This window comes from Aedes albopictus, chromosome 3 (genome assembly GCF_035046485.1).
Source record: "Aedes albopictus strain Foshan chromosome 3, AalbF5, whole genome shotgun sequence".
Lineage (NCBI taxonomy): Eukaryota > Metazoa > Arthropoda > Insecta > Diptera > Culicidae > Aedes > Aedes albopictus.
Window position 1 is genome coordinate 70,372,520 of NC_085138.1, and position 27,147 is coordinate 70,399,666.

The window sequence follows — 27,147 nt, forward strand, 5'->3', positions numbered from 1 at the left end:
CCTAGGATCGAATCCCACTCCCGACAAAACTCACAAAATGTGGGTTCTTCCTTCGGAAGGGAAGTAAAGCGTGGGTCCCGAGATGAACTAGCCTAAGGCTAAAAATCTCGTTAATACAGATAAAAAAAAAATCAATGTTCTAATTTAAAATATAAAATTTCGTCATTTCTATTCTTATTCTAAAAAAACAAGTAAGGTATACTGCCCCCATTCGCACAACAGTCCCATGTGAATAGGAATCCCAGCAAACATGGGACTGTTATGCGAATAGGGGCAGTATAATAGTTTCTAAAATTGTTTACAGAATTCAAGAATTATTAATTTGATGAATAATTCATGGCAACAATTATCTCAATCATCTTCAAAATGTAAAAAATATTACGTTTACCACTAGGCAGTGTTGGGAAATGTCACGGAATGTTTTATAAAATGTCATTACATTTTTCAATTCCACTCTTTCCTATGCCAATTTCGGTCAGTGAGCATCGTCAATAGTGCTTATTAGTTAGGGTAAAATGATGATGGACTGATAAATGGACTTGGCCTTCCTCGCTTCAACTTAGTGTTCTTAGAGCACTTCCACAGTTATTAATTGAAGGGCTTTCTTTGCCTGCCATTGCATGAGTTTGTACATTGTGAGGTAAGTACAATGATACACTATGCCCAGGAAGTCGAGGAAATTTTCCCGACCGGAATGCGAATCGAACTCACCGTCTTGGCGAACCCAACGTCACCGGATTGGCGATCCATAGCCTTAACCACTAGGCTAACTGGAGATCCCAAAATGTTCTATCCCTGCAAATTTTTCGTCAAATCTGCTATACAACTCTAAATAACACATAATTAATTACAAAATTTAGTATCGTTGATATTATATCGTCAACTGTATTGATCAAACAATACAAAGTGCTATCAACATGCATTGGTTACAGTTGCAATTGATAGAATTGTGTTCTTATCTTGTAATTTTTTACCGATCGAGAAACGTCTGGACCAGTCGTCACTGTAACTGTACGTAAGAGGCCATCAGAACTATTTGTCTTGAGATGTTCTGCTCGATTTGGAGCGACAATTGCACACGCTGGGCGGCGTCAATGATGATTAGTTCTCGTCCATTTATAGCGCCTTCGATGTCCATCTCAGGTCAATCGAAACTATTCAGAAGAGATGGGAAAAGGAAAGTGATAGTTGTTGCCGAGTTATTATGATTGCACTATGAAGACTAGAAATTTCACATGCGAGCTGGTTCGATGCAGATTGGTACCGGTTCAGCCTCTGGAAGTCTCGGAACATGTGGCCAAAAATTTCTGGACCGAGATAGACAAATCCGGACAAAAACGAAACTCTTTTCTTGTCTTACATAAGATTGTTGTAATTGCAATCCACCCAGAATTGGGTTATCTATGGAGAGCTATTTATAGATGTTTTGAACGGAAGCATGGCTTAGTTATGTGTTCGATCATGTTGCCTCCAGAAATAATGCACGTCATTGTTAGTTTGTTTGAGGAAAGATTAGAGTTTATTTTTGGATTGATTGTAAGTCATTAGATAGATAATAGCCACATCATCCTTAACTACAATAAGGCACACATAGAGAAAAAGAATAATCTTCATCAAACGTGTTAAATTTCGTCCAGTTTTTTTCTCATTCCATAAAATACAACAAGTACCGTCAAGGCGCCATTCACCGTGGGGGCTCCATTCACCGTGTGCCTTCGAATATTTTTTCATTATTTCCATATTATGATTGAATGATATGACAATTTCCCTTCAATTGTACCAATACAACACTAATGTATTGTTACCATGTCAAAACGCTCATTAAAAACATTTAAAAGTATCATTTTGACACTAAACTGTGTTTACATGAAGCGGGTTTCTGCTCGTTCACTGCATTCATAGTAAAAAATCGAAAACTGCGCTAAGGTGATTTAAGTGATAAACTAAATGTAGTAACGTTTTTATTCCACCAAGAAGCAATTAAATTCACATATCAGGTATGTATTTTGCATTACCGAAGTAAGTTTAACAAGAAAGTACGATTACTCGTACTTTTTAATTGAAACAAAAAGGCACGGTAAATGGGTACCCTAAAAATCAATGGTCTCCATTCACCGTGCCCCATATTGTCCCATATATCTAGAAAAAATCGAAAATTTAAACATTCGTTTTTCTAATAAAATCTTGCAAGTTATTACTTGAAATGAATTTAAATGAAGAAAATTCCCTTGGCTGGGTTGTTTTGATCATTTTTAAACAAAGTAGAATAAAATTTCTCATACACGGTGAATGGGTCCCTACTACCACGGTGAATGGTGACCTACCACGGAATTAGGCGACCCTACTACCCTTTACTAATTGTACTATATCACCAAATTTTGTGAAAAATTTTCTACTTCTGTGGATATTGCTTTAATTTTAACCTATAATGAAGGCAATTAAAAGCGGCACCAACAATGTTTATGAGACTGGTGTCAAATGACAGCCCTTATTTGCCCCGAATCCTCTTAGATCCACGGTGAATGGTGCCTTGACGGTAGCTAGAAAACTTTTTTTTATAATACTTTCACAATTGAAAAAACTGTTCAAGTTTACGATTCGGGCTCACATAATTTCAGAGTTATTGTAGATATTTAGGTAACGATTACATACCAACACTTGCATACCCTGTTTATTGGACATATGTAAAATCCAAACATAGAAACGATGTTTTCGTGAAACATTTGATTTGTTTCGGAAACGGTACTGGTGCATTTTGAAATCCTGATAGCCAGCTAGAAGGACAAGCCCGCGCGCAAGGGATGGATTTTGGGATTTAAACCCCTCCAAGCACTAGGCGCCCATCCGCCATTTTCCAAACTTTGGAAATAAACCCTCCTTTGTCGCCATTTCTGTGCACAGATCTGTATAAATATACCACATTCAATAATGTTGTTCTATGGATCTTGAGCTACACAAGTAAAAATAATGTGGATTGCACGTGGCTAAAAGTCGTGGAGGAATCCCTGGGAAAATCCCTGGAGAATTCATGGAGAAATCTCTGGAGGAATCCCTGAAGCAGGGGAAATTTCTGGAGGAATTCTTGAAGAAATTCCTGGAGAAATCCTGGAGAAATCCTTGGATAAAATCCTGGAGCAATGCCTGGTGGAATTCTAGAGGAATTCTTGAAAGAATTACTGGATGAATTTCTAGAGGAATCTCCAGAGGAATCCTGGGAGATTTCCATTTCTATTATTATTCTATTTCTGAAAAAAAAACCCTTGAAAAAATGCAGGCGGAATTTCTAGCGGAATTCCTGGAGGAATTCCTCGAGAAATCCTCGAAGGAATTCCTGTAGGAATCCCTGGAGAATCCCTGAATACATTTGTAAAGAAGTCTCTAGAGGAATCCCCGAAATATTCCTGAAGGTATTTGTCCAAGAATTTCATGGAAAAATTTCTGAAGAAATCCCAAGGAGATTTGCTGGAAGAATACTTAGGAAACTTCTGGAGGATTTCCTGTAAAATTCTTCGAATAATTTCCTGGAGGAATCTTCGAAGGATTCGCTGGAGGAATCCCTGGAGAAATTCGTGGGGAAATCCCTGGAAGAATCCCTGAAGCAGGAATCTCCGGAGGAATCCCTGAAAAATTCCTGAGGGTGTTCTTGGAGAATTTCCTGGAAGAATTTCTGGAAAAATCGCCAAAAGATTTTTTGGAAAAATTCCTAGAGAAAATGCTGGAGGAATTTCTGAAGAAATTTTTGGGGAAGAGAATTTTATGGAGGAGTTCCTAGAGAAATTCCTGGATAAAATCCTTGACGAATACCTGGAGGAATCCCTGGAGGTTTTCCTTTGGGTGGAGGAATCCTTGGAGGAATTTTTGGATGAATTTCTGGGGAAATCTATAGAGGAGCTCTGGGAGAAATTTCTGAAAAAAAACCCATGAGAAATTCTTGGAGGGATTTCTATAGAAATTTCTGGAGGAATTCCTGGAGAAATCCTCAAAGGAATGCCTGAAGGAATCCCTGGAGGAATCCTTGGAGAAATTTGTGGAGAAAAACCTGAAATGTTCCTGATGGAATTTTGAGTGGAATTCCTGGAGAAAAATCTGAAAGAATTCTCGGAGGAATTCCTGGAAAAATTCCAGAAGCTATTCCTAGAGAAAAACCTGAGGGATCCCTGAAGGATTTCCTGGAAAAATTCCTGAATGAATTGCTGCCACAATTTATGATGGAGTTCCTTGATTGATTCCTAGAGGAATCCCTTAAGAAATTCCAGGAGAAATCCCTGCAAGAATCCAAGGAAGAATCCATGGAAGAACGCCTGGAAAATTTCCTGGAAGAATGCCTAGGAGAATTCGTGGTGGAATTCTTGGAGGATTCCCTGAAGTAACTCCTGGAGAAATCTTTGGAAGAAATCATGTCTCTGGAAAAAATCCTTGGAGGAATCCCTTGAAGAATTCCTGGATAAATTTCCATAAGAATTCATGGTGAAATTCTTGGAAGAATCCTGGAAGCGACTACTGGAGGAATCTCTGGAGGGATGCCTGAAGTAAGTGCTAAAGGAATGCATTAAGGAATCTCTGGAGGATTTCTTGGAGAAATCCCTGAAAAAATCTTGTGGGAGGGATACCTGGAAGATATCCTAGAGGAATTCATGTAGGAATTTCTGGAGGAATCTCCAGAAGAACTTCTGGAAAAATCTCTAGAGGAATATCTAGAGGGATTTCTGGAGGAATTTTCAGAGAAATCCCTGTAGGAATTTCCAGAGGAATCCCCGGAAAAAATCCTAGAGGAATCCCTGCACAAATTCGTGGATTCCTGGAGAAATGTCTCTAGGAATCTCTTGAGGCATTTCTGAAGGAATCCCTGGATGAATTTTAAGAGAAAAGCATGCAGCAATTCTTAGAGGAATCCCTGGAATAATTCCTTGAGGAATCTCTGAAGAAATTTATGGAGGAATCTTTTGAGAAATTCCTGGAGGAATCCCAGAAGGAATTCCTGAAGAAATTGCAGATGGAATCCTTGGAGAAATCCTGAAGGAATTCTAAGAAGAGTTCGTGGAGGAACTCCTTGAAGAATTCCTATAGCAGTTCCTGAAGGGTGGAGCAAGCATAGTGTTTTTTTTTTTTTTTTTTTTTTTAAACCATAGGGGGATAATCTGCTCAACAGACACCCTAACAGAAGGTTAGGGTAGTGTAGGTCTGACAGGCCGTCTTCTACAACAAAAGTAAAATCCAGGACTACTCTCTCCTCGTACCCACTAAACCATTCCTATGGTCGCCAAACCCTACGTCTCTCCGGAACCACCAAGAAGGTATTGCTTCAGAGAGGGGCTAGTGCACATTGCACCCACAAGGTTAGCTGCGTAGCCTGCAGCAACGAACATCGATGACTCGCTTTGGAGAGTCCATCACGGTAGCATGCTGGCGCTTAGCCAGTTTCCCGAGTGGTCCTCGCCACTCCCTTTGTCCTCGGAAGGCGGGCAGGGTCAACCCCGCCCGCGCCCTACTGCTGAGCGGACATCAAGAACTGATGCCCACGTGCAACCCGATCTGACCTGCCCGTAAGGAAGGGTATCACTACCCTTCAGGCCCCATCAGATGCACCCGTAGGTTGCAGACAGCAGGATCTCACCTACCCCGACCCTTGCCGGGGACCCCTTTCCAACCGCGGGCTCGGATCCAACCCAGTAGACCGACGCCACGACAGCACCGCTACCGGGACTTCCTCTCCGCGGCCACTTAATCGTTGTAAGGGTCGATCTCGACCGCAGGGCACCGGTATGACCTACGAAGCCGACTCCGAACCCCTGGACCACCTCTTGTACTGCATCTGGACTAGCCATTCTCCGAGTCCACGCGCCACCTCCTCTGTAGCTCCCAGACGATGTGGGTAATAGCCGATGAAACGGCGTTCCAGCCAAACTCATCCCTACACATCCTCTGGACCAAGTTGTCCGGAGTTGTGTCCTCCCCGCATGTGGCAAGCATGCGGTCACGCATTGTGCGAAAACGCGGGCACACGAACAAAACGTGTTCCGCCGTTTCCTCTGAACCATTGCACACTGGGCATTCGGGAGAATCCGCATGCCCGAAACGGTGTAGATACTGTCGGAAGCAACCATGACCTGTAAGGACCTGTGTCAGGTGGAATGTGACTTCCCCATGGCGCCTATTAATCCAACTATCTACCCTCGGTATCAACCTATAGGTCCACCTTCCTTTGGTGGAACTGTCCCACGCGCGCTGCCATTTGACCATAGAGGCCATCCTGACAGTCCTGCGTATGCCTCTTGTGCCGCGCATTTCGAAGCACTCCATGTCCTCACTGATAAGAATGCTGATAGGCACCATACCAGTAAGGCGCTGTCCATAAACTACGTAGACTTTTTTTCTGCCATCTCAGACCCCCCCCCCCCTCCCCCCTCGTAGACTTTTGTTCATACAAAATTTTCGAAATTTGTATGGAGCGTAGACTTTGGCCAGACCCCCCCGTCCCCCCTAAAAGTCTACGTAGTTTATGGACAGGCCCTAATGACGCAGAGAGCGTCGTGTGACACGGTACGGTACGCGCTCGCAACCCTCAGGCACATAAGCCTGTAAGTACTTTCCAGCTTCCGTCGGTAGCATTTAGTACTAAGCGCGGTGCCCCACGCCGGGCCGCCATACCTAAGTATGGATGTAGCAACACTAGCCAGAAGCTTGCGCTTACTGGCGTACACCGCAGAGCTATTGGACATCATCCGGGACAGTGCCGCAATAGCTGTGGAGGCTCTTTTACAGGCATAATCGACGTGGCTACCGAAGGTAAGCTTATCGTCGATCATCACGCCCAAGTGTTTGACGGAGCGCTTTGACAGGATAGTACAGTCTCCTACACTGATCTCCGTCTGCTGCTCCGACTTCAGGTTGTTAACAACCGTCACCTCTGTCTTGTGGTGAGCCAGCTCCAGTTTCCTGGACCGCATCCACGCCTCCACAACTTTGATCGAGTGGTTGGTAGTCAACTTTACCTCCTCGATCGTTTCACCGTAGACTTCGAGCGTAATGTCGTCGGCAAATCCGACAATCACCACTCCCACTGGATACTCTAACCTCAACACCTCGTCGTACATGACATTCCATAACACCGGACCCAGGATGGAACCTTGCGGGACTCCTGAGGTTATGTGAAAGCACTTCCGACCCACCTCCGTGTCGTAGACTAGTACACGATTCTGAAAGTAACTTCCGAGAATCTTGTACAGGTACTCCGGTATCCCCAGACGCAAGAGCGCATCGGCAATAGCAGACCAGCTGGCGCTATTAAACGCATTCCTTACATCCAGAGTCACTACCGCGCAAAACCGAATTCCCCTCCTCTTAGGCTCGAGGGCTTTCTCGGCGGTTTCTGTAACCGACAAGATAGCGTCTACGGTGGACCTCCCCTTCCGGAAGCCGTACTGGTTACTCGAAAGACCATTTTCGCCCTCGGTGAACCGCAACATTCTATTGAGGATGATCTTTTCGAGCACCTTCCCCGCCGTGTCAATCAAGCATATTGGTCTATATGCCGACGGGTCTCCGGGTGGTTTCCCCGCCTTTGGCAATAGTACCAGGCTCTGCCTCTTCCAAGCTTCTGGGAAAACTCCCTCGTCCAGGCATTTCTGCATAGCAGACCTGAACATCTCGGGAGCCTCTGCAATAGCTACTTTTAAGGCCAGGTTCGGAACTCCGTCCGGACCTGGGGCCTTACCTACGCTAAGGGACTTAGCTATCCCCGCAAGTTCCACATCGGTGACCCTCTCCTCATCGCCAGCCCCAGTCCCCGGCTGTCCTACGAAAGGAGGCCAAGGACTAGGATCATGACGCGGAAAAAGTCCTCCAATGATCCCCTCCAACATCTCTGGAGATTGCTCTGTAGGAGCCATCACACCTCTCGTCTTGGCCATAACGATCCTGTAGGCGTCACCCCACGGGTTCGTATTGGCACTCTGACAGAGACCCTCAAAGCAGGCCTTTTTGCTTGCTCTTATCTCGGTCTTAAGCGCGGCTTTTGCAGCGGCGAACACCACCCGCCGTTCGTTTCGCTCTTCCTCTGATCGTGCTCGCTGCATCCGCCGCCTAGCCCGTAGGCAGGCGCGGCGCAGGTCCGCAATCGCGTCGGTCCACCAGTAAGCCGGTGGCCTCCCATTTCTAGGGTGGACTCGCCTAGGCATGGTCGCATCACACGCACGTGAGAGCACCGCTACCAGCTCGTCGCCGTCTAAACCGATTAAGTTTCGCTCACGGCGGAGCGCCTCCCGTAATACCCCTTCGTCGAAGTATGATGTCTTCCACCTGCGAGGGCTTGGCCTTGGCCTAGCCGCCTCTTCTTCTATCCGCTGTCTGCTGTTATTGTAGTCGATACTGTAGCGAACCGCCAGGTGGTCGCTGTGAGTGTAGCCATCATCTACTCTCCAGTTCGAACTACTTGTTAGGCCAGGACTACAAAAGGTCACGTCAATAATTGACTCCGCTCCGTTTCGACTAAAGGTACTCTTGGTACCGACATTAGCCAAGTCGACATCTAAGATGGCCAGTGTTTCTAGCAGGATCTGACCCCGCTGGTTCGTGAAACGGCTTCCCCATTCCACGGCCCAGGCATTAAAGTCGCCCGCTATTACCACCGGCCTTCGCCCTGTTAGCACGGTCGTTAAGCGGTCCAGCATTTGCGTGAACTGCTCGATCGGCCACCGCGGAGGCGCATAACAGCTACAGAAGAAGACCCCGTTTACTTTGGCGACCACGAAGCCCTCATAGGTAGTAGACACCAACTCCTGAACGGGGTATTTACCCGTCGTCCATATCGCCGCCATTTTTCTGGTCCCATCCGCGACCCAGTTGCCGTTGCCGGCGGGTACTCGGTATGGGTCCGATATGATGGCGATATCCGTCTCCCACTCAGAAACTGCCTGACAAAGCAGTTGCTGAGCCGCGTCACAGTGGTTCAGGTTCAGCTGCGTTACCTGCACTGTGATTTGTTGTTCACTGCGGCTTTCTTGAAGGCCGGGCACCTTGGGCCACCCATCGGATGTCTGTTGTTCGAGGATTTCCCGGTACAAATCATGCAGATGGGCGGACTCGTGCAGCTTTGGGCCTTATGACCTTCAGCGCCGCATCGCCTGCACAGTTTGCGCCTGTCGGGGCCTTTGCAGTCCCACGACTTGTGTCCTGGTTCCAGACACCTGAAGCAAACCTCTGGTGGCTCGTGGAATGTCAGGTGACATACACACCAACCCACCTTTATGCTCCCTACTTTAACGGACTTTTTGACGTCCGCCACAGGTAGCTGAACCAAAGCTATCTGTGTCCCTGCTGGCCCTTTCCGTAGCTTAACGGCTGCACATCGCACTGTTGCCGCAGTGCCGTGACGAGCTCTTCCACTTCGGTGATCTCATCGATGTCCTTGACCTTCAGAGTCGCCTCATGTGTCAGAGCCCTCACCTGCACACCCTCACCAAGGACCTCTTCTGCCAGCCTCTTATAGGCGGCGCCCATGTGCTCCTTCTGGCGCTTCAGCTCCAGGATCATCTCGCCCGTACGAGTACGTCTAATACTGCGTACGTCGGCTCCAAGACCCTCAAGCTTGGCTTCGCTTCGCATCATCTTCAAGACGTCCGAGTACTTGGACTGTTCCGTCTTGATGACGATAGCGTCGCCTTTCTCGCGCTTGGCACCTGCCCTCCTACGCCTTGGCTTGGCGTCCTGCGCTACTACCTGCGGATTCGCCTTCTTCTTCCTCTTCCGCTCTACCTTCGTCCAAGGGGGGTCCTCCCCTTGGATCGCCCTACTCTGTGGCTGTTGAGGGCCCACTAGCGGTCGCAACCCCTTGTTCCCATCGTTCCGGGACGGGCCAGCCTTTTCAGGCCCACCCTTCCCAGCTTTCCGGGAACCCTGGCTGGGGTCCGACCTTCCGGCATTATTATCGACTTTCGGGGTAATGATTCGCCTGGCCTTGCGGGCACCGCCAGACAGCTCCTCGCCTGACGGTTGCCTCGCCCGTTTCTGCGATTGCTTGCCCCGTTTGTCGCGAGCAGTCGCTTCCGCCTTATTCGGACTTCCTGCGAAGGAGAAGGCCTCCATTTGGGTAAACTTCGGCACTTTCTCATTTGCAGGCTCCGCTGCTGCAGCAGTCAGCAACGCGAGTGCCGCGTGCTCCTGCTTGGCATCGTCGATCGACGCCCTAAGTCGAAGCAAGGCCGTTTTCAGGTCCTTGCTTATATTCGACTTAGTGGACGCAAAGTCGATGATTTTGCCAAGCTGCTGCTCAGCCACCTCTATTGCGGACCGTCCTTTGGATCCTCGGTTGACGGCCCTCAACAACCACGCTCCGTCCATAGCCTCCACCGGCTGGCTTGCCGGGAAGTGGACTGGAGCACCCACGCTTGAGCTGCGTACGCAACTCCCAGCGCCTATCTCCTCACTTCTCCTTGTCGGAGATCTCATCAACCCGCTTCTTGCGAAGGGGTTGATCCCACCACTACTACCTGCTACACTTGATTTCTGTATTGGTTTGTTACTCATATTTTATTCCCACGAGTCGCACGAGAAAGAATGTCCACCACGCCGGAGCTCTGCATTAACGCGGTAAGGGACAGCTTACTGTGGGGGGTGCCCAGGTGCCCCACAGGCTCCGTTAAAGATCGAGCATCTTTTTCACCCCCTCGATCACTCATTCCTCGGCACGGGTCGCTTGACACCTTGAATTGGGGTTAGTAGTCCTATTCTTAGCCGGCAACTACGCGGCTGACTCGCAAGTGGGGGGGGGGGTGCGTCAGGCCCCAGGACATCCGTCCCTGCTGCCAACAATGGTGTGGAAGTGGTGGTTAGAACACAAGACCATCACGCCGAGGACATGGGATCGAATCCCACTCCCGCCATACTTCTTCCTTCTGAAGGGAAGTAAAGCGTGGGTCCCGAGATGAACAAGCCTAGGGATACAGACAAAAAAAGAACCTGGAGGAAACCATGCAGAAGCTACTGAAGAAACCCCAGAAGGAATCCCGGAAGCAATCCCTAAACAGTCATTGGAGGAAGTACTGGATTATTTCCTGGAGGAGTTCCTGAACGAATTCCAAGAGGAACTCCTGAAAGAATTCTAAAAAGTGTTCCTGGGTGTATCCTTGGAGGAATGTTTGAAATAATCCCTAGAGTTGTTCCTGAAAGAAACACAGAAGAAATTCTAGAAGGAAACCCTGGGGGAATTCCTGAAGCAATTTCATGAGGAATTCCATAGAAAAAACCCAGGAAAGCTTTCTTAATGAATTCCTGGATGAATTTCTGTAGGAAAAAAAATATGAAGGAATCCATGTCTGCAATCATTTTTGGACGAATTTTTGTTGGAATCTTTGGAAGGACTCCCAAAAGAATGTTTTGTACAATGTTTTAAAGAACTCCTGTAATAATTTTAAGCTAAGCTCTAGTATAATTTCTCGTAAAAGTTTCTGGAAGATATTCCAGCTGAAATATTTCAAATTGTTTCAGATTGAATTATTGGAGCAATCTCTTGTGGAATTGGAAGAAAACCCCGAAGAAAAATCTGAAGGAACACTTGCAGAAACACCTGAGGCTCTGTCCATAAACTACGTAGACTCAATTTTGGCAATCTCAGACCCCCTCCCCCTCCCGCTCCCCCTCTTAGACCTTTGTTCATACAAACATGATGAAGTTTGTATGGACCGTAGACTTTGGCTGGAAACCACCTTCTCAAACCCTCCCCCCCCCCCAAAGTCTACGTAATTTATGGATAGACCCTAACAGAATTTCTGTTGACATTCCTTTGGGAATCCATGGAGAAATTCCTGGAGGAATCCTCGGAAAAAGCTATGGAAAAATCACTGGAGGAACCTCTATAGACATCCCAGGACAAATTCCCGGAGGAATGTCTAGTGAAGCCAATAGAGGAATTCTTGGAAAAAAACATACAATCTATGCTGGAATCACTGGAAACATTCCTGGAGGAATTCGTCGATGCATCCTTGCAGAAGCATCTGTAAAAAAATCTGAAGAAACCGTGGGAGAAATTATTGAAGCATTTCGTAGAACAAACCCTGAAACAATCCCTATCGGAACCCTGCAAGATGCGCTTTGCGCATAGAAGACGCACCAAATTTGCATGTTGGTCGATTACCAACCCGTGGCACTCGCATTTGTTTTACTTGAGCTTGACGATTGATCCTACCTTCCCCTATTTCATGGCTGGCCAAACTAAGCCATTTTGGGGGAACAAGCTTCAGTTACTAAGTTCTGAATCGGCAAGTTTAACGACTCGTCATAATGCTATGGATTATTGAACGCCTACATTATTCAGACAGTATTTTTCAAAAGAATAGCATATATTTCAAAGAAGGGAAAATCTCTGATATTATTGTTAGTAGCTGAAACAATCTCCAAAACAACATGACTCGAAAGAATAGCTTATGTTTAAAGAAGGAAAAATTAACGATATGAATATTATCAGTTTATTTTTGTATTCGATGGTATGCATCATTAGCCTCTTTACTGAGCCCAGTTTAGAAACTACCAAACTAACATTTATTGTGGATGTAAACGTCAACAAAGCGTCCTCAATACGGCTTGATGCTGAGTTACTGTGTTGAACATATGGACGGAAGCTTCTATGCAAGCCCTATACCAATGAATCTGGCGAACTTAATTCATATGTATATGCTGTGTGAGCAGCTTCTATGCCACCAAGTCATAGCTCTTTTCTCGGCTCCTATGTAACCACTAACTGAATAACATCTTGAGAAGGCGCTTTTTCAGCCTTTTCACAGTTGTTTAATAATATTTATACGACATCCTCAAATTATTCGATTAAATATAATTAGGTTATGGATACCGTGACACAATACATGTGGAATTGGAATTATCGCTTTCAAAGTTGAATAATTAAAGTACTTGCCGCTACTTGGAATCGAACTGCCGATCTCCGTATCCATTGGTCCCGATGATGTCCTCGCTGCCACACTGTTATATATAAATAGTATAGAAAATAGCCCGTTGTGTTTTACTCCAGACTAGGCTTTATAATTGTGTCACATGAAACCTTACCCAACTTCATCTTGCTGCAAAAGCTTGTGAAACGTCAAACGCAATCATGTTTACATTGAACAAGCTGTGTGGTTGCGCCAACAGGTTCTTCGTAACAGCTTCTAGCTGAAAGAGTGTTCTTTAAACAGCTACGAAGCGCTTCTGTTTTGTGTATTTGGCAACATTCGTACTGTATAAAAGCAGCTGTTTTATTGGTTGGGACTCTTATTCGATTTGCAATAAAAGCAACCCAAATAATTTCACAGCAAAGAGATGGATAGCTGTAAAGTATTTGTGTAGTAACTATATATTCCGTTGAAAGTTTGTTTTGACAAAAATGTTTACATCCGAAAAGCCGTGTTGGTATACCAACAGTTTCTTTAGTAGAATTCTTAAAGTTTGTTAAGGCTTTTTACGGTATCATCAGCATCGGCACCCATGTTGGATATGTGGCTCGAAATTTCAAAGTGATGATTCTCTGCCACCAAAGCGAATATTCGTATGAAAAAGTATCATCCTATATGCTCATTCGCAGTGATTGCGATGATACTTTTTCAGCTGTATTACTGCATAATTGACAGTTTTTTATCACCTCAAAAACGCGAGGCAAACAATCATTCAAAAGCAAAAAGTCAATGATTCGTTTGAAAACTTGGTGATGCATCATGACACCTTAAGGGACGCGACTTCCTCGGAAGAATGAGAAACTTTTCGACAGCAGCTTTGCGGTTTTTGCAGCTTCAAGACTACAATTTATTTACGATGTATAATGTTTAAATAGATTATAAATAAAATATAGACTTACATTCTAGTTTCATCGATATATCTTCGAGGTGCGACTCTCCTAACTATATGCCGATATTTGATGGACTGCTACTATGGACTTGACTAAATTCAATACTGTCCAATGGACAGTGTCCATTTATCGACTATCGCAGTATCTGACAGTTCTATCCTCTATGCAACTCTCATACCTATTCAAACGCATAAGCAGTGAGCAATGGAGATCTTGGGACTCACTGAACACGGAAGGAAATTATTTTCAATTTCCAACAACAGCTACTAGTAATGATATGCATAACAGCCATCAAAGCGCTGCTGATTTGTGGATTTGTCAGTACTACGAATTGTACTGTAGTAGCAGCTGTTCTGTTAGTGGTGACTCCTAATCGATTTGTTCAAGTTTTCACATCTTCCGGGAAATCTCCCGGAGTTGGAATAGAGTGCAGTAAAGGCAGCCCCAGTAACAAATGATTGATTTCAGAAAACCGAGTTTGGTAGTTGTATCACCGACGAACCGACGTGACAGTGGCGATCCAAAACTGTCCCCCCCCTAATTTAACGGTCGACCAGCGAAGCGAGCGATCGCTTCTGTCAAATCAGCACAGACGCGAACCGTTTCCTATATGAACACACGGGGGTTTGGTGTCGAGCTATCAAATCATCGCGAGCCGTTATAGAGGTGGCGATAGTGTTCGGCTATTTTTCATCATGGCGTCGCGGACAACAAATTTGAATTTATTTGTTCTAGCTGTCTCGTCGGTTCGTCGGTGGATGTATGGTGCTTGTTTTGCTTATGGTTTAGATTTTACTAGCTTCTCTTTTATTCAGCGTTGACTGCTTCAATTCAATTGTTACACAACAGAAAGCAAATGTTTGAAGCTTATAGTGCTGAAAATGTTAGTTGGGTGAGGCCCATGCTGAGGGTTACACGTTCGCTTAACGTTCGGACTAAAAACTTTTCTTTTCTGAAAATTTTCTTCAATCCCTTTGGCATTGAGTATATTCATGCCTGCAGGCATGTGTAACCAAGGTTACCAATTAGGGCTTGTTCACAAATGTCATAACGCTGGAGGGGGTGGGTGGATATCCGCCATGATGTTACATCCCGAACAAAAAAATTTTCTCTCCATACAAATAGTGTTACGAAGGGGTGGGTGGGTGTCAAAAAAAACGATTTTATATGAAATTTGTGAATGAACCCTTATCGTATCGTGGAGCACTCACCATGATTTTTTAGCCGATAAGCATTCCCAAGCTCACCGTGCATATTTTGATCGCTAATGCAATGAACTCAGCTGTCACTGTCTAGCTGAGGAAAACTCTCGCTGGTTGCAGTGGCGCTTGTAAACAAAGATACTCACGCTCTCGAAGTGGTGTTCATTCATCGATCACAACTCTCGCACCGCTGCTCGAAAGTGAACGATTCGAAGGAAGCGAAAACTGGAGTAGTTATTATCGCGGGTGATATTTTTCACTGCGATTGATAATAATTTATCACCACGAGTGCCAATTCAAAGGGAAAGCAGCGCAGAATCGATACCGTGTCTTTAAATAATGCTTACCAATGATGCACATTTTTATACCTTGATGCATTTACATAGGGTACGAGTGCCATCAGTAATCTCACGCTCCCATTTTCATCCTATCCGAGAACAAGCGATTACGGCACCGATTGATTCCGTTCTTTTGTGTTTCATGTGTGCTCACTTCTAACAAAAAATACAAAAATAAGAAACAAAACAAACAGCGCTTCATTCCTTTGTTTTTAGTAGGATGAAAATGGGAGCCACATGCTTAATAAGGGAACCAATACCCTATTTGAGACACATATTTTGCGCTACAGTAATATGAGCTTGGTAAGCAACTCTAGCGGTATTTTAAACCTAACTGATGAACCGGAAGCAGTCTTCAAAAAATCTCACTCCTAGAGTTGCTGAGATTCAAAACCACAGGAGCATGATCAGTTCGACGCGCATATTTCGTTTCAATCCAGGCATGCATTGAATCTTGACTCATGTATGGGAGGATTGAATCCCATGATTCAATCCTTGATTGATTCCCACAGCAGTGGAAATGCATCGCGTTACCATAGATATTTCGTTGAGTGTTGATGAAAAATTTGTCATTGACAGATTACACAGGAAGTAATTTGCTTACTTGATCATATCAGGGAAACGAGCTGGGGAACGTTCTCTGTAATTTGATTTCACATTACGAACCCCAATAATTGAAACTGTTCCAACAAAATCATCCAGAGGAGTCGCTCCAAGACGGCAGAAAGTTGAGTTGTGGCCTGACAACTTGCTTTCCTATCAATTGTCAATAATGGCAGAATTATTTCAGCGCAGATCTTTCCTGATGATTTTTTCGTCGTTTATGGTTTTGCACCGGAAGCTACGGGCTCTGTATTAGCATGTCCTTCAAAAACAGCTATTTAACTTGGCCCAATTATCTTTTTGCCGGATATTGTTTTTTTTTAAAGGGATTCTCTGTGATAACAGACATCCAGGCTAGAACAAATTTCATTCAGAAAGTTGTGTAAGGATTTGAATCTTTACTTGAGTAAGGTTGCAAACCAATACACGATGACAACACTAACGCCGCCAAACACCATATTGCCACAGTCAGTGGTGAATTGAAACATTTCAAGTGGTGAAATTAATTAGTATGGGAAATTGACCGATTGCAGCGCCACGCTATTGCCACTTGTGTTGTCGATTTCAAATGGCCGTTAAATTCCTTACACAGCTTCGGAACTGGACTTGGATGTCTGTTCTCTGTGCCATAATGAGATATTGATTTGCTTACGCTCCCTTCCTTTCCCAAACTCTTAAATAAAAAAAAAACGTGGCTCTATACCAACCCTCTGAAACGGCTGTCATCCACATACAACTGGAGTGAAGCCAAAAATTTGGTGAAGCAAAAGGCGGTGGCTTCAAGAGCTAACGCTTTCTTCAGGGGGTTGGTCTACACAATTCATTCATTAGAAAAGAATCCCGTTAAAACCCCTAACACACCAATTGAATATTCTGTGAAGTTATGCGTTCAATAACTGGCTTTGGAATATACGGCATGTACTGCTACCATTTAGCGTAGCAGTGGTATGGGTAACCGACACCCGAAGAGGTCATTTTCTTCCAGATTGAACGCTGTCAGATCAACTAACAACCTTTACAGTGCACTTGAACGTAGGGATTCAATCTTGGGATTGAATCCCATGCACAAATCCCGCACGCTGAGATTGGAAAAAATCATGATCCTAAACGATCCTGGTATTAAGGATCATTTCAAAGCATGCTTGTTTGAATCATGGAGTAGAAGGATGCTCTTGAAAGACTGCGGAAGGTGTGTGCCTTTGGCAAGGTCATTTCATCGAGCGTGGATTAGTCGTTCTCGTATTACTAGTTAAATTTGTGCAATACAAAATGCACTGGTAAGAGCACAAGAGGATGGTGTTTTCTGCAGATGTAGTGTTTAGGAAGCGTGGACTCCCTCTACGATTATGGGTCGGACCGTATATTACATAGTTAAAGAACATGCTCCTCTGAGGGAGAAGGGAGGAATCAAAAATTGTACAAATATACTAAAACTTAATACATCACATATCATGATCCTGACCATTTAGATAAAGATAATGTAGTTGGACAAAATTGTTTGCTTTTTTGTACCACTCAGCGAAAGAGTTGCATTTACGAATCAAGCGATCCATCTTCTGTAAATCCTTGAATTGTTTAATAACTTTACCGGATACACCATTCGTCCAATAAATGTCCCTCGAGCAGTCGCGACGCCGCGCTCACGTTGTGTACCACATGCGCGCATTTTTCATGATGCGTATCTCAGTACACGACGCAACCGCTCCCGGGATGTTTATCAATTCATCAATTCAGAGATTTAAAATCTTCATGCACTTGAGCGCTAGTTGGTGACACATTTGCTAATCAATCGAAAGGAAAGCAACATTTGACAATTTCAGCCCCCCAAAACCCCCAACTACGAAACAACTTTTGTATTTGCAAATTTTTAAAATTTTGCATGAAGTGCGTCACGCGCTAGGCTTCCTTCCTCCCCGTTATGTAATTTTTGAACGAACCCTTACATGTCAGTCCTCGATCTACCACACAAATTTATAACTTTATTCCTGACTAATTCCGAACCCTAATGTACACAAACGGGCTTCTGATGAAATCTTCCCCATGCTCCTGCTGGCCCCATTCCACAATCGATGATATTATCGCCGTGAGTGGGAATCAGAATGAAAGCTGAGAATCAACACGATATTTTCGAGCAGATTATCTTTGGCAGTTGAATGGAGAACAGTTCGAGAGCGCTCTCGCAATTTTCATTCCAGTTGGCGGGCAAAACACTCACGCCGGATGAGTTCATTCACGCCTATGTGAGTAAATGAACGAGTTGTTGTTTCTATGATGAACATTTGGGACGATACACACTGAAATTAATTGTTTGGCTTTCGCGAGAATTTTCGTCTATCAGTATTGTTCGTGTAGTTGAAAATCGGAATTTTCGACACGCGAAAAGCGATTGTTCTCCTAAACCGTGTGTCGGACGTACATCGGGCATAGTGCGCTGGATATAGGGCCAGGTCCGCTGTCCAGCGCACTACGTCCGACGTTAGGTTTCACGTATGGAATTTTAGAAAATTCGATTGTCGAGTGTGGGGAATCTTCGGGTTTCAACTGCGACGACAATAACCTTGTGTGTAACATGTTACACAATATGCCAAAGCTGAGAAGGAGGCTTGATCTCAGTTCGTCATATTTGGTGTTAAATTATCGGCGATAATTTATTGATTAACAACCTTTTTTAGACACAAAGGTAAATTCATATTCTAAAAACCACCATAACTTCGATTTCAATCATATTTGTCTATCTTCATTTTCATACCAATATGAATGGCTAGAAAACGCCTAAAACACCAGTCCAAGCAGGTAGTCAATTGAGTGCAACTGTTGCTTCCCTCTCCCTATATCTTGCATGCAACAACCCGAGACCGTCTGGCATCCACTTCAATTCATTCAAGTTTTTCCATGAATGAAACGGGATTTCCCGCCAAGCCCGCAAACTCTCGCGCTCTCTGTGTATAGAATATAGAATTGGCGCTTGCGCACGCGGTGAGCGAGAAATCACATGCTACCGATCGGCGACCGGTAAGTTGCTGTCTATAACACACAACAAGCAACATTACCGGCATTTAGTCATCTCGGGAAAGTGATTGCATTCGAACGCGTTTGAACGTGGGAGACACTTCTCCTCGCACAACTAGATAGGGAATTTCACAATAATAATTTTAGATAGGAAAAAATGCGTGATTTGAGCTGTGATATTCGGTTTCCTTACAATTGGAACCGTGAATTTTACTGCGGGGAACGGTTGCAACTTTCGGTTGAACTACGGTGTGCCAAAGTGGTTGTGCTGAAAGGTAAGAACGGGTGTTTGACAGTTGGTTGTGAAGCAGTGTTATGAAATTTGTGGTTTTGTAGGAGTGGAGTTGAGCGTTAGCTGTCGGAATGATACGAACGAACCAGCTGATGAGTATGGCCGGTATATTAAGGATCCCGAGGAGGTGGAAGACGACTGCAAGGAAACTGTTAAGACTGTTTCCGATTTTAAAGCTGACATAGATCTCCTAGGAAATTACGGTAAGCGAAAATTACATAAATGAATTATTACATGTTAAGTGACGATATTTTCGTGAACTCCATTTAATTCGATACACATATTTTCATCTCAAGTGGCACATAAAACATGTCGACACCTAAGAAACGAATAATTCAATCTGTTTCTATACCCAAAATTAACGAATATAAAATGGTTAGAATGGTTACATGGCTCGAGAGCTTGGGCTGACATGACAAATCTCATCATTTGTTGAGTAAATGCTTGGAAAAATATTGTTTCTTAGTTTATAGTTTGCACTACGTACTGTCAATCAAAATTTAAAAAAACTATAATATGGAACGAGCTCACCATTAATCATGCATTGATTGATTGATTTGTCTTTATTTAAGAGACTTTCAGCCCTTGGTAATCATGCATGCTTCCATTCACTGACAGACACTGAGCGCCATTTCCCGCTGATTGGCATCATACAATTGTATACATCTCAAGTTCACAGTACTGAAACATCTTTTTTATTCCAGTAGATCGACCAATCAGACTGCAACAAGGAACGCATATATTCAACTTGAACTGCTGGCTACCGGAGAGGATAAGCGATCAGAGCTGTGATACCGAGGAAGAGTATCTTAGTTTAACTGTAAGTGTAAGAGTTAGGAAAACTGCCAAAAATGAAGAACATTCCCCTAAGGAGATGAGTCACTCAGACGGATGGAGACAAACTAGCTTTACATGGCCAGGAACCTATGGTCACATCCGGAATTATTCACAAGTACAGGTGGATATTTGTTCGTACCACGTATCAAACACAGAGGATGCAAATAATCGTTACGATTACGAAGAAAGTGAGGACAGTTTTCTTGAAAACTGGTTAGGGTGTATTCCTATGCAGGGGGAGCTTCTGGAGGAGGAAGAAGAGTGTTCAGCTATAGATGACTAGTCATGGATTTGATCGTCCAAAATGTGCCAAACAGTTGTTCAATTTCAACACTTCAAACTATTTAATAGATTTCTGTATTTACCTAGAAAGCAAAGATTGTTATTTATATTGTTCAAAACAAATAATAGGGGGATTCACTTAACAGCGTAAACTGATTAAACTGATTAATCGTCGCTATGACCAAGGCAATCTTTGATTATTTTATTCGCAAAAACATGAAACATTTCAAATAAGCAGAAAATCATGGCTTACGCAGCAATTTAATCTGTTTAGTGAGTACCCCTAATGTTAATATGGATATATGTTATGTTGTTTCCATTTTTATTGTCTTTATTAACGTGGCTTTTCGCCGTCGGTGAGTTCACCACCAAACGTTCATTTTATAGTAAGGAACACGAAAATGCAAATATTATCATATTTTTTATTTATATATTTTTTATTTGTTTATAGCTATTTCTCAGATATACAGTGTATCAAACCATTGTCCGTACAGCATTTTTTTGCTCAAAATAATTTTTCATTCAAATGTTTATAACTTTTTATACGTCAATGAAAACGCTGAAAATTTGACTAATCGTGAATCATATATTAAAGCTCCATCGGTAAAATTTTGAGCGAGATCGAATATGTTTTCTGAAAATTATAGAATTAAAAAAAAACTTATTAGATTTTTGAAAACAATTTTAAAACATTATATCTCAGTATGTAGTCGACGAAACTTTTTCATTTTTTTTTGTGTTATAGCTGATACCTAAGGCTTCCATATGTAGCTACTTTTAAGGTTGTATACTTACTACAAAACATGTGAAAAACGTGCTTATTTAGTTGACGATTTTTAAAAATTTACCATATTTTGCACATATAATCTGCCAAATGTTTTCCACCAATAAAAGTGCATTAACTGAACAAAAAATACACAGGACCTACTATGCATATGTAGTTTAGTAGGTCCTGTATAAAAATATTACATTAAGAGAGTTTCAAAACGTTGAAAACACTTGGCACTTCTATTGATCAAAATATGATAAATTTCCAAATGTCACTCAGAACATATACAGATTTTTTCATATTTTTGTAGTGAATATAAAACCTAAAACGAAGCTGCATATGAAAGCCTTAAATATAAGCTGTATCACAAAAAAATTGAAAAAAATTCATCGTGTAAATATTCAGATATAATGTTTTAAAAATGTGTTCAAAAATCTTATAAGTTTAACTAAAAGCTCTATAACTTTCAAAAAACTTATTCGATCGCGCTCAAAATTTTACCAATAGAGCTTTAATATATGGTTCATGATTAATCAAAATTTCAGCGTATTTGATTGATGTATAAAAAAGTTATGATCATCTGAATGAAAAATTATTTTGATCAAAAAACTGTTGTACGGACAATTGTAATTCTAGAAACAAACTGTGATACCGTGACACTATTACAAAACTTTAAAATGAATCTCTGTTTAAACTTAACGTATTTATCCGACACAATAAGCGTAAAACAACAATAAAAGTTAATACCTTAATCGCTAAACGACAAATAAATTTGAAACAAACACACTGAAGAACTATTTTTTTTATATTTTGGTCACTAAAACCTTATTTTCATTCCTGAGCCTCCATGGTGGTACAGAAGGCCGAATTGAAAGATCTCCATCCTGGGCGATTACCCGTCCTCGCCTTCCCTGTGGCCAGGTCAAGTTTCTGTCGCTTTCCTTTATTTCATTGTTGAGGCTCCGCCGCCATGAGCCTCCGGGTCTGCCTCTGCCTCGATATCCTGCAGATATCCTGCAGAGTTCCAATCTAACGCTTGCTTGCAGATTTTGTACCCGCCCCTGCGTAGAGTGTGGCCAACCCACCTCCAATTTTGCTCCCGAATTTCTGCTGCTGTCGGCTTTTGATGACATCGACGATGGAGCTCCACTTCGAGGTCCAATTGTGAGACCACCATGCACGTTTCATATACCGCAGATATCAGTGGGCGACGACCTCGGTCGTGTAGTAATCTCTACTGATACACACCAAGGTTCACTGGCGTACAGAAGCACAGATTTCACGTTCGAGTTGATAATTCGGGTTTTGGTGCGTCGACTAGTCTGATTGTTTTTTCATACATTTCTTAAACTCGCAAAAGCAGCCCACGCCCTCTTGATCCGTGCACCTATGCCGATCTTGATGCCGTCATTCCCAACTAACAATCGCCAGCCGCAAACAAGCATGCATGCTGAATTGTTGCTTTATAATAGTAATTATAGCTGAACTAAAATTATGCCTTACACATTACTGTACAAATGCTATTTCAATTGAAAAAGTAGCCAATGCTCAACTTTTCGTATTGGTATTAACAATAATAATTTAAAACATTTTTCAAGCGTTTAATAAGATTTTTATTCGACTCGCAGTATTTCCTTTACAACATAGTTTAACAAGACTTTTTTCTGCTTCTTGTTAAGTTCATGTAAAAATTGGCACATGTATCTGTTTATTGTGTTTTTCACAAGTCAAATAAGCGCCTTCATTTCATCATACTTCGACTCAGAGTACATGATGCAAAAACACGTGGTTTTTACTGAACAACAGCTGAATTAATCTGTTGTTCAGTCATTAACCATAATGTCTGTGCTAATTCACCACTGCTGAATAGGAGTCGAAGTCTGATCATTATTAAACCACGTAAAGTTTATGTTTTGATTTGAACGCTGGAATTTATCATCTCTAGGATGGCGCAGATAGGAAGGCATGCGGCTGGCAATCGACGGGTCTCGAGTTCGTATCTGGATTTAGGTAAATTTATGTGTAGTTATTATTTCACAATATTTGTTCATAGCATAGGGGTGAAACATCAAGAAATCCCATTGCAATTTTGCATACAAACTATAGAGGCACAAATCTGACGAACGAAGTATCAAACTAAGCCGCACTTGTTTATCCTGGCTTTGCTCACTTGCAAAAAGAGGCAGCTTTTCCAAATCGAGAGTATTTGTTTACGAATTTTCAAGATTGGTGCTCTTGAAAGCGTGAGTAGGAGACTGAGTCGGCCATTGTGGCAGCCATGTTTGTGTTCTCTGAAGTTTCTCCTTAAGTTCCAATCATAAACTCTTGTGGAAATTGAAAAATTTTGCATTTTATTTATTTTTTATCATTTTTGCTAAAGCTGAATAAAAGCTTTACTGTATACTTGTCAAACGATTTACCAACAAATAGTTCAGTTGGTACACAACACTATGCTTTATAGTTTCTCCAAATTTGTGTGAACGAAACCCGAACAAAGGTTGCTCTTGAAAATAATCCAAATGTTATTCGGCATCATGCTGAATCAATTCGTCGTAAAGGTGCTTGTAAAATGAGTGATTGTTAGTTGGGTTGGCCGCTATTTGGCTACCAAGATATTGAAAACTTTCAACATTCTGCACTGCTTGCCCAGCTACCGTGAAGCTGGAAAGGTTGACCGTATCTACATCCAACGAGTTGGTCTTATTGACGTTGATGGTAAGACCTGCCGCCGAGGAGCGATTGGCAAGATTATCAAGCTTGCTCTGCATATCAGAGCGCCATTGAGCTTGGAGAGCAACGTCATCAGCCACGAAAATGCCCTGTATTGTGCTTCAATGAGGCCGATGATTTTCTCAGAGAGACCCTTGCGCCTGAGGGCTTCTCACATGTTTCCGTTATTGAGATGGTCGGAAGCTTTTTCGTAATCAATGATCATCAGATAGAGAGAATCTTGGAATTCATTGATTTACTCCAAGATGATTCGGAGCGTGCCAATATAGTCCACACACGGAATCCTGCTTGCTGCCGTCCCAAGAAACAATTATTAGTTTAAGAAATGTTTCTCAAAGCAGCGTTGTTAAAGTTTAAGTCGTACTATATTGCGTTTAGTTGAGATGAAACTGTTGTTCAACTCTTGTTAGCCCAGAAATGGAGAACTTGTTCAACAACAGCCGTTCTATAAGCATTGTGAATATTATGTTTGTTCAATGATCGTGCCATCGTTTAACATCTGTTGTTCAACGTTTAAACCTTTTACTATTTACATATATATCAAAACTTTTCTTCAACGTTTATTAAACCACGTTGTTTGATGTCTTTTTGTATAATCGTCTAATAAAGATTTTAGAAACAATTATAGCAAATTAGCTGCTGGGTTCATAATAACAAGCTTTCAACGATAATTCTAGACGAACATTCGAAAAGGGCCTACCTGCTTTTTGTAAACAAACATGTTTCTGTCTCTGCAGGGCCTATCTGCATCCACCCACGCACATCAACACCCATATCTGATAGCTTGAAGAACACTCTTTCTGATAAGGGTGTTGTTGTGCGTTTGTGGATGCTGATGGGCCCTACAAAGACAAAAATATGTTTGTTTACGCAAAGCAGATAGACCCTTTTCAAATGTTCGTCTAGAGTTATTCCAATACAATGCAATCAAAATATGGCAATCATTTCAATGTTTACATTTGTTTGAACAAATGCTACCAAAAAGTTTCTTGAACGTTTCTTCAATATAGCTGTATGAATGAAAACAAATATTTTTTTTTCTTTTGACATATATTTTTATATGTGAATAATTTGAAGGAACTAATTATGGCCATATTTACCTATATTAACGCATTTCAATCACATTTTTATGATATAACTCACATCGATGACAAGACTCGAACTCGGGACCTACTGCTTCACTGGCGTCTGCATCTGCTCTTCTCCAATCAGGACTACATGAATTGGAAGATTTGAAGCAGTATTTAAACATTGATCCGAATACCCTGCCGTTCATGCGTTGCTTAAACATCGCTTAAGGTTTGCTATTCGACGCTTTGATCATCAGCAGCGCTACTGGAGCCTAATAGTAGCACTTAGCGACGGTGAGGTGTTGTTTTGTAAGTTTGGTGACTTTTCAAACATACATATTTTCATTTCTCACACCCAATAAAGTTATTCGTTCTTTGTGTTCGGAACTTCAATTTCGTGTACAGAGGAAAATTATGTTATCTCCTTGTGAATCTTTGGAAAAAAAGTGGATCATGAACCCGGTCGAGATTGACAGGTTGATGCCGTGTCACGAACCATCAGGGGGAAAACTTCTCGACGCTGATAGTTAGAGGAGTCAGCTGCCGTTTTCAAGCTCGGTAGTTTTGCTTCCGTTGGTACTACACTAAAAGGAGAGTCGTGATATTTTTTGAAGAGTGATTTGATGAATTAGAGATGTTGCAAGGCTCTTGTTTGATGTCAAATAATATGTAGCCGCAGATGCTCTCATTAGGCTTCTAATCAACAATCATGTTTACAAATGTGAACATGGCGAACAATGGTAAGTAAGTGATATTATTGCACTGCTAATCAGCAGCTTAACTAAACGATTTAGGCAGTGTTCTTAAACTCTGTTTAAGCTGGTTGTTCCACTGTGAATAGTATGTGGAATAACGGCATCTGATATGTCGGAAACAGCTTGTCTTCGCACATTATTACAACACTATTTGACTATTGATTATTGATCCTTAACAACTTTCTTTGAACTTCTGTTCGATTAGTTGTTCAATTAACAAAAATATGATGAACAAAAATGCTGTTTTTGCTGTATGAAATATTTATTCGACACTTTTTTCAACACATACTCTTGTTCAACTGTCGGCGCTTTTATAGAACACTTGTTAAAATGGCATGCTTACTAGTGATTCTGAATTGTTACTTGGGGTCGGAGAGTTGCGTCAATCTTCTTTTGAATCCGTTTAAGAAACACTTTGCAGAGAACTTTGAGAACGATACACAGTAACATGATGCCCCGCCAATTATCGCATACAGTAAGGTCACTCTTTTTAGGGTACCTTTACTAAGACGCCTTGCATCCAATCGGGCGGAAATGTCACGGTTTCCCATATGTTGCAGAATAATTGATGCAGTATTTGTGCGGATTCTACGGGGTCAGCTTTGAGTATCTCAGCTAATATGCGATCGACCCCTGGGGCCCTTTTCGATGTCATGCTAAGGTTGGCTGTTTCTATCTCCAGCACTGATGGAACTTCGGTGTTTACACGGGTAATGCGTCGAACCCTTGGCGTGGCGGATCATGCGGAGGTGTTGATGGCGTGGCCGACACTTGAAAAAGGTTTCCAAAGTGCTCGAACCAGCATTTCAACTGGTCAGTACCTACCAGACAGACGTGTCTTTCACGGGCATCGTAGCATTCATCTTAGTCCCACTAAGGCGACGTGGAGGAGACGGATATAGCCGGTGATTGTGGCTTTCTCGCCTTCGTCGGCTAAGGAGTCCGCTCACGCTCTTTTGTCCCGTCTACAGTGAAACGCTTCTTCCTTCTCGAGAGCCGAAAAGCGCTGACGGGTTACGGCTTTGGCTCCTCGTGTTTTCGCTCGCTCTATAACTGCTTTCTCCGGGTGCGTAGCTCACCCATATTATTCTCGTCAGGGGCGATGAAGGCGTTCTTGATGGCGCTCCATTGATCTTCTACGCTTCCACCTTCTGGAATATTCACAGCACGGTTCTCTAGCTCCTCGACGAAGGGCTTTTACACCGCAGCGTCTTCCAGTCGATATATGTTAAGCGTGCGTCGGAGTTTATCATCTTGACGATGAATCCTAGCAATGCGCAGTCGGATCTAACCGATTAGGAGATGATGATAGGAAGAAAGGATTTGGGAAGGGCTAAAAGACCTTAGATTCTCAAACTTCATGAGCCGTACGAAACGGATGCAATTTAAAGGAAATTTTCGAAGAATACTATAGAACTTAACAAACATAACA

The 27,147-nt window shown here is 42.7% G+C and overlaps 1 protein-coding gene across 1 annotated transcript; it reads left to right on the forward strand.

The window, feature by feature from the left end:
* Positions 1-18,946: 18,946 nt before the first annotated feature.
* On the forward strand, positions 18,947-20,395 carry LOC109400182 (uncharacterized). Its single transcript, XM_029862227.2, has 3 exons — positions 18,947-19,255; positions 19,317-19,475; positions 19,980-20,395. Exons 1-3 carry the CDS (start codon positions 19,138-19,140, stop codon positions 20,390-20,392), a joined length of 690 nt encoding a protein of 229 aa, XP_029718087.1. The 5' UTR covers positions 18,947-19,137; the 3' UTR covers positions 20,393-20,395.
* Positions 20,396-27,147: the final 6,752 nt, after the last annotated feature.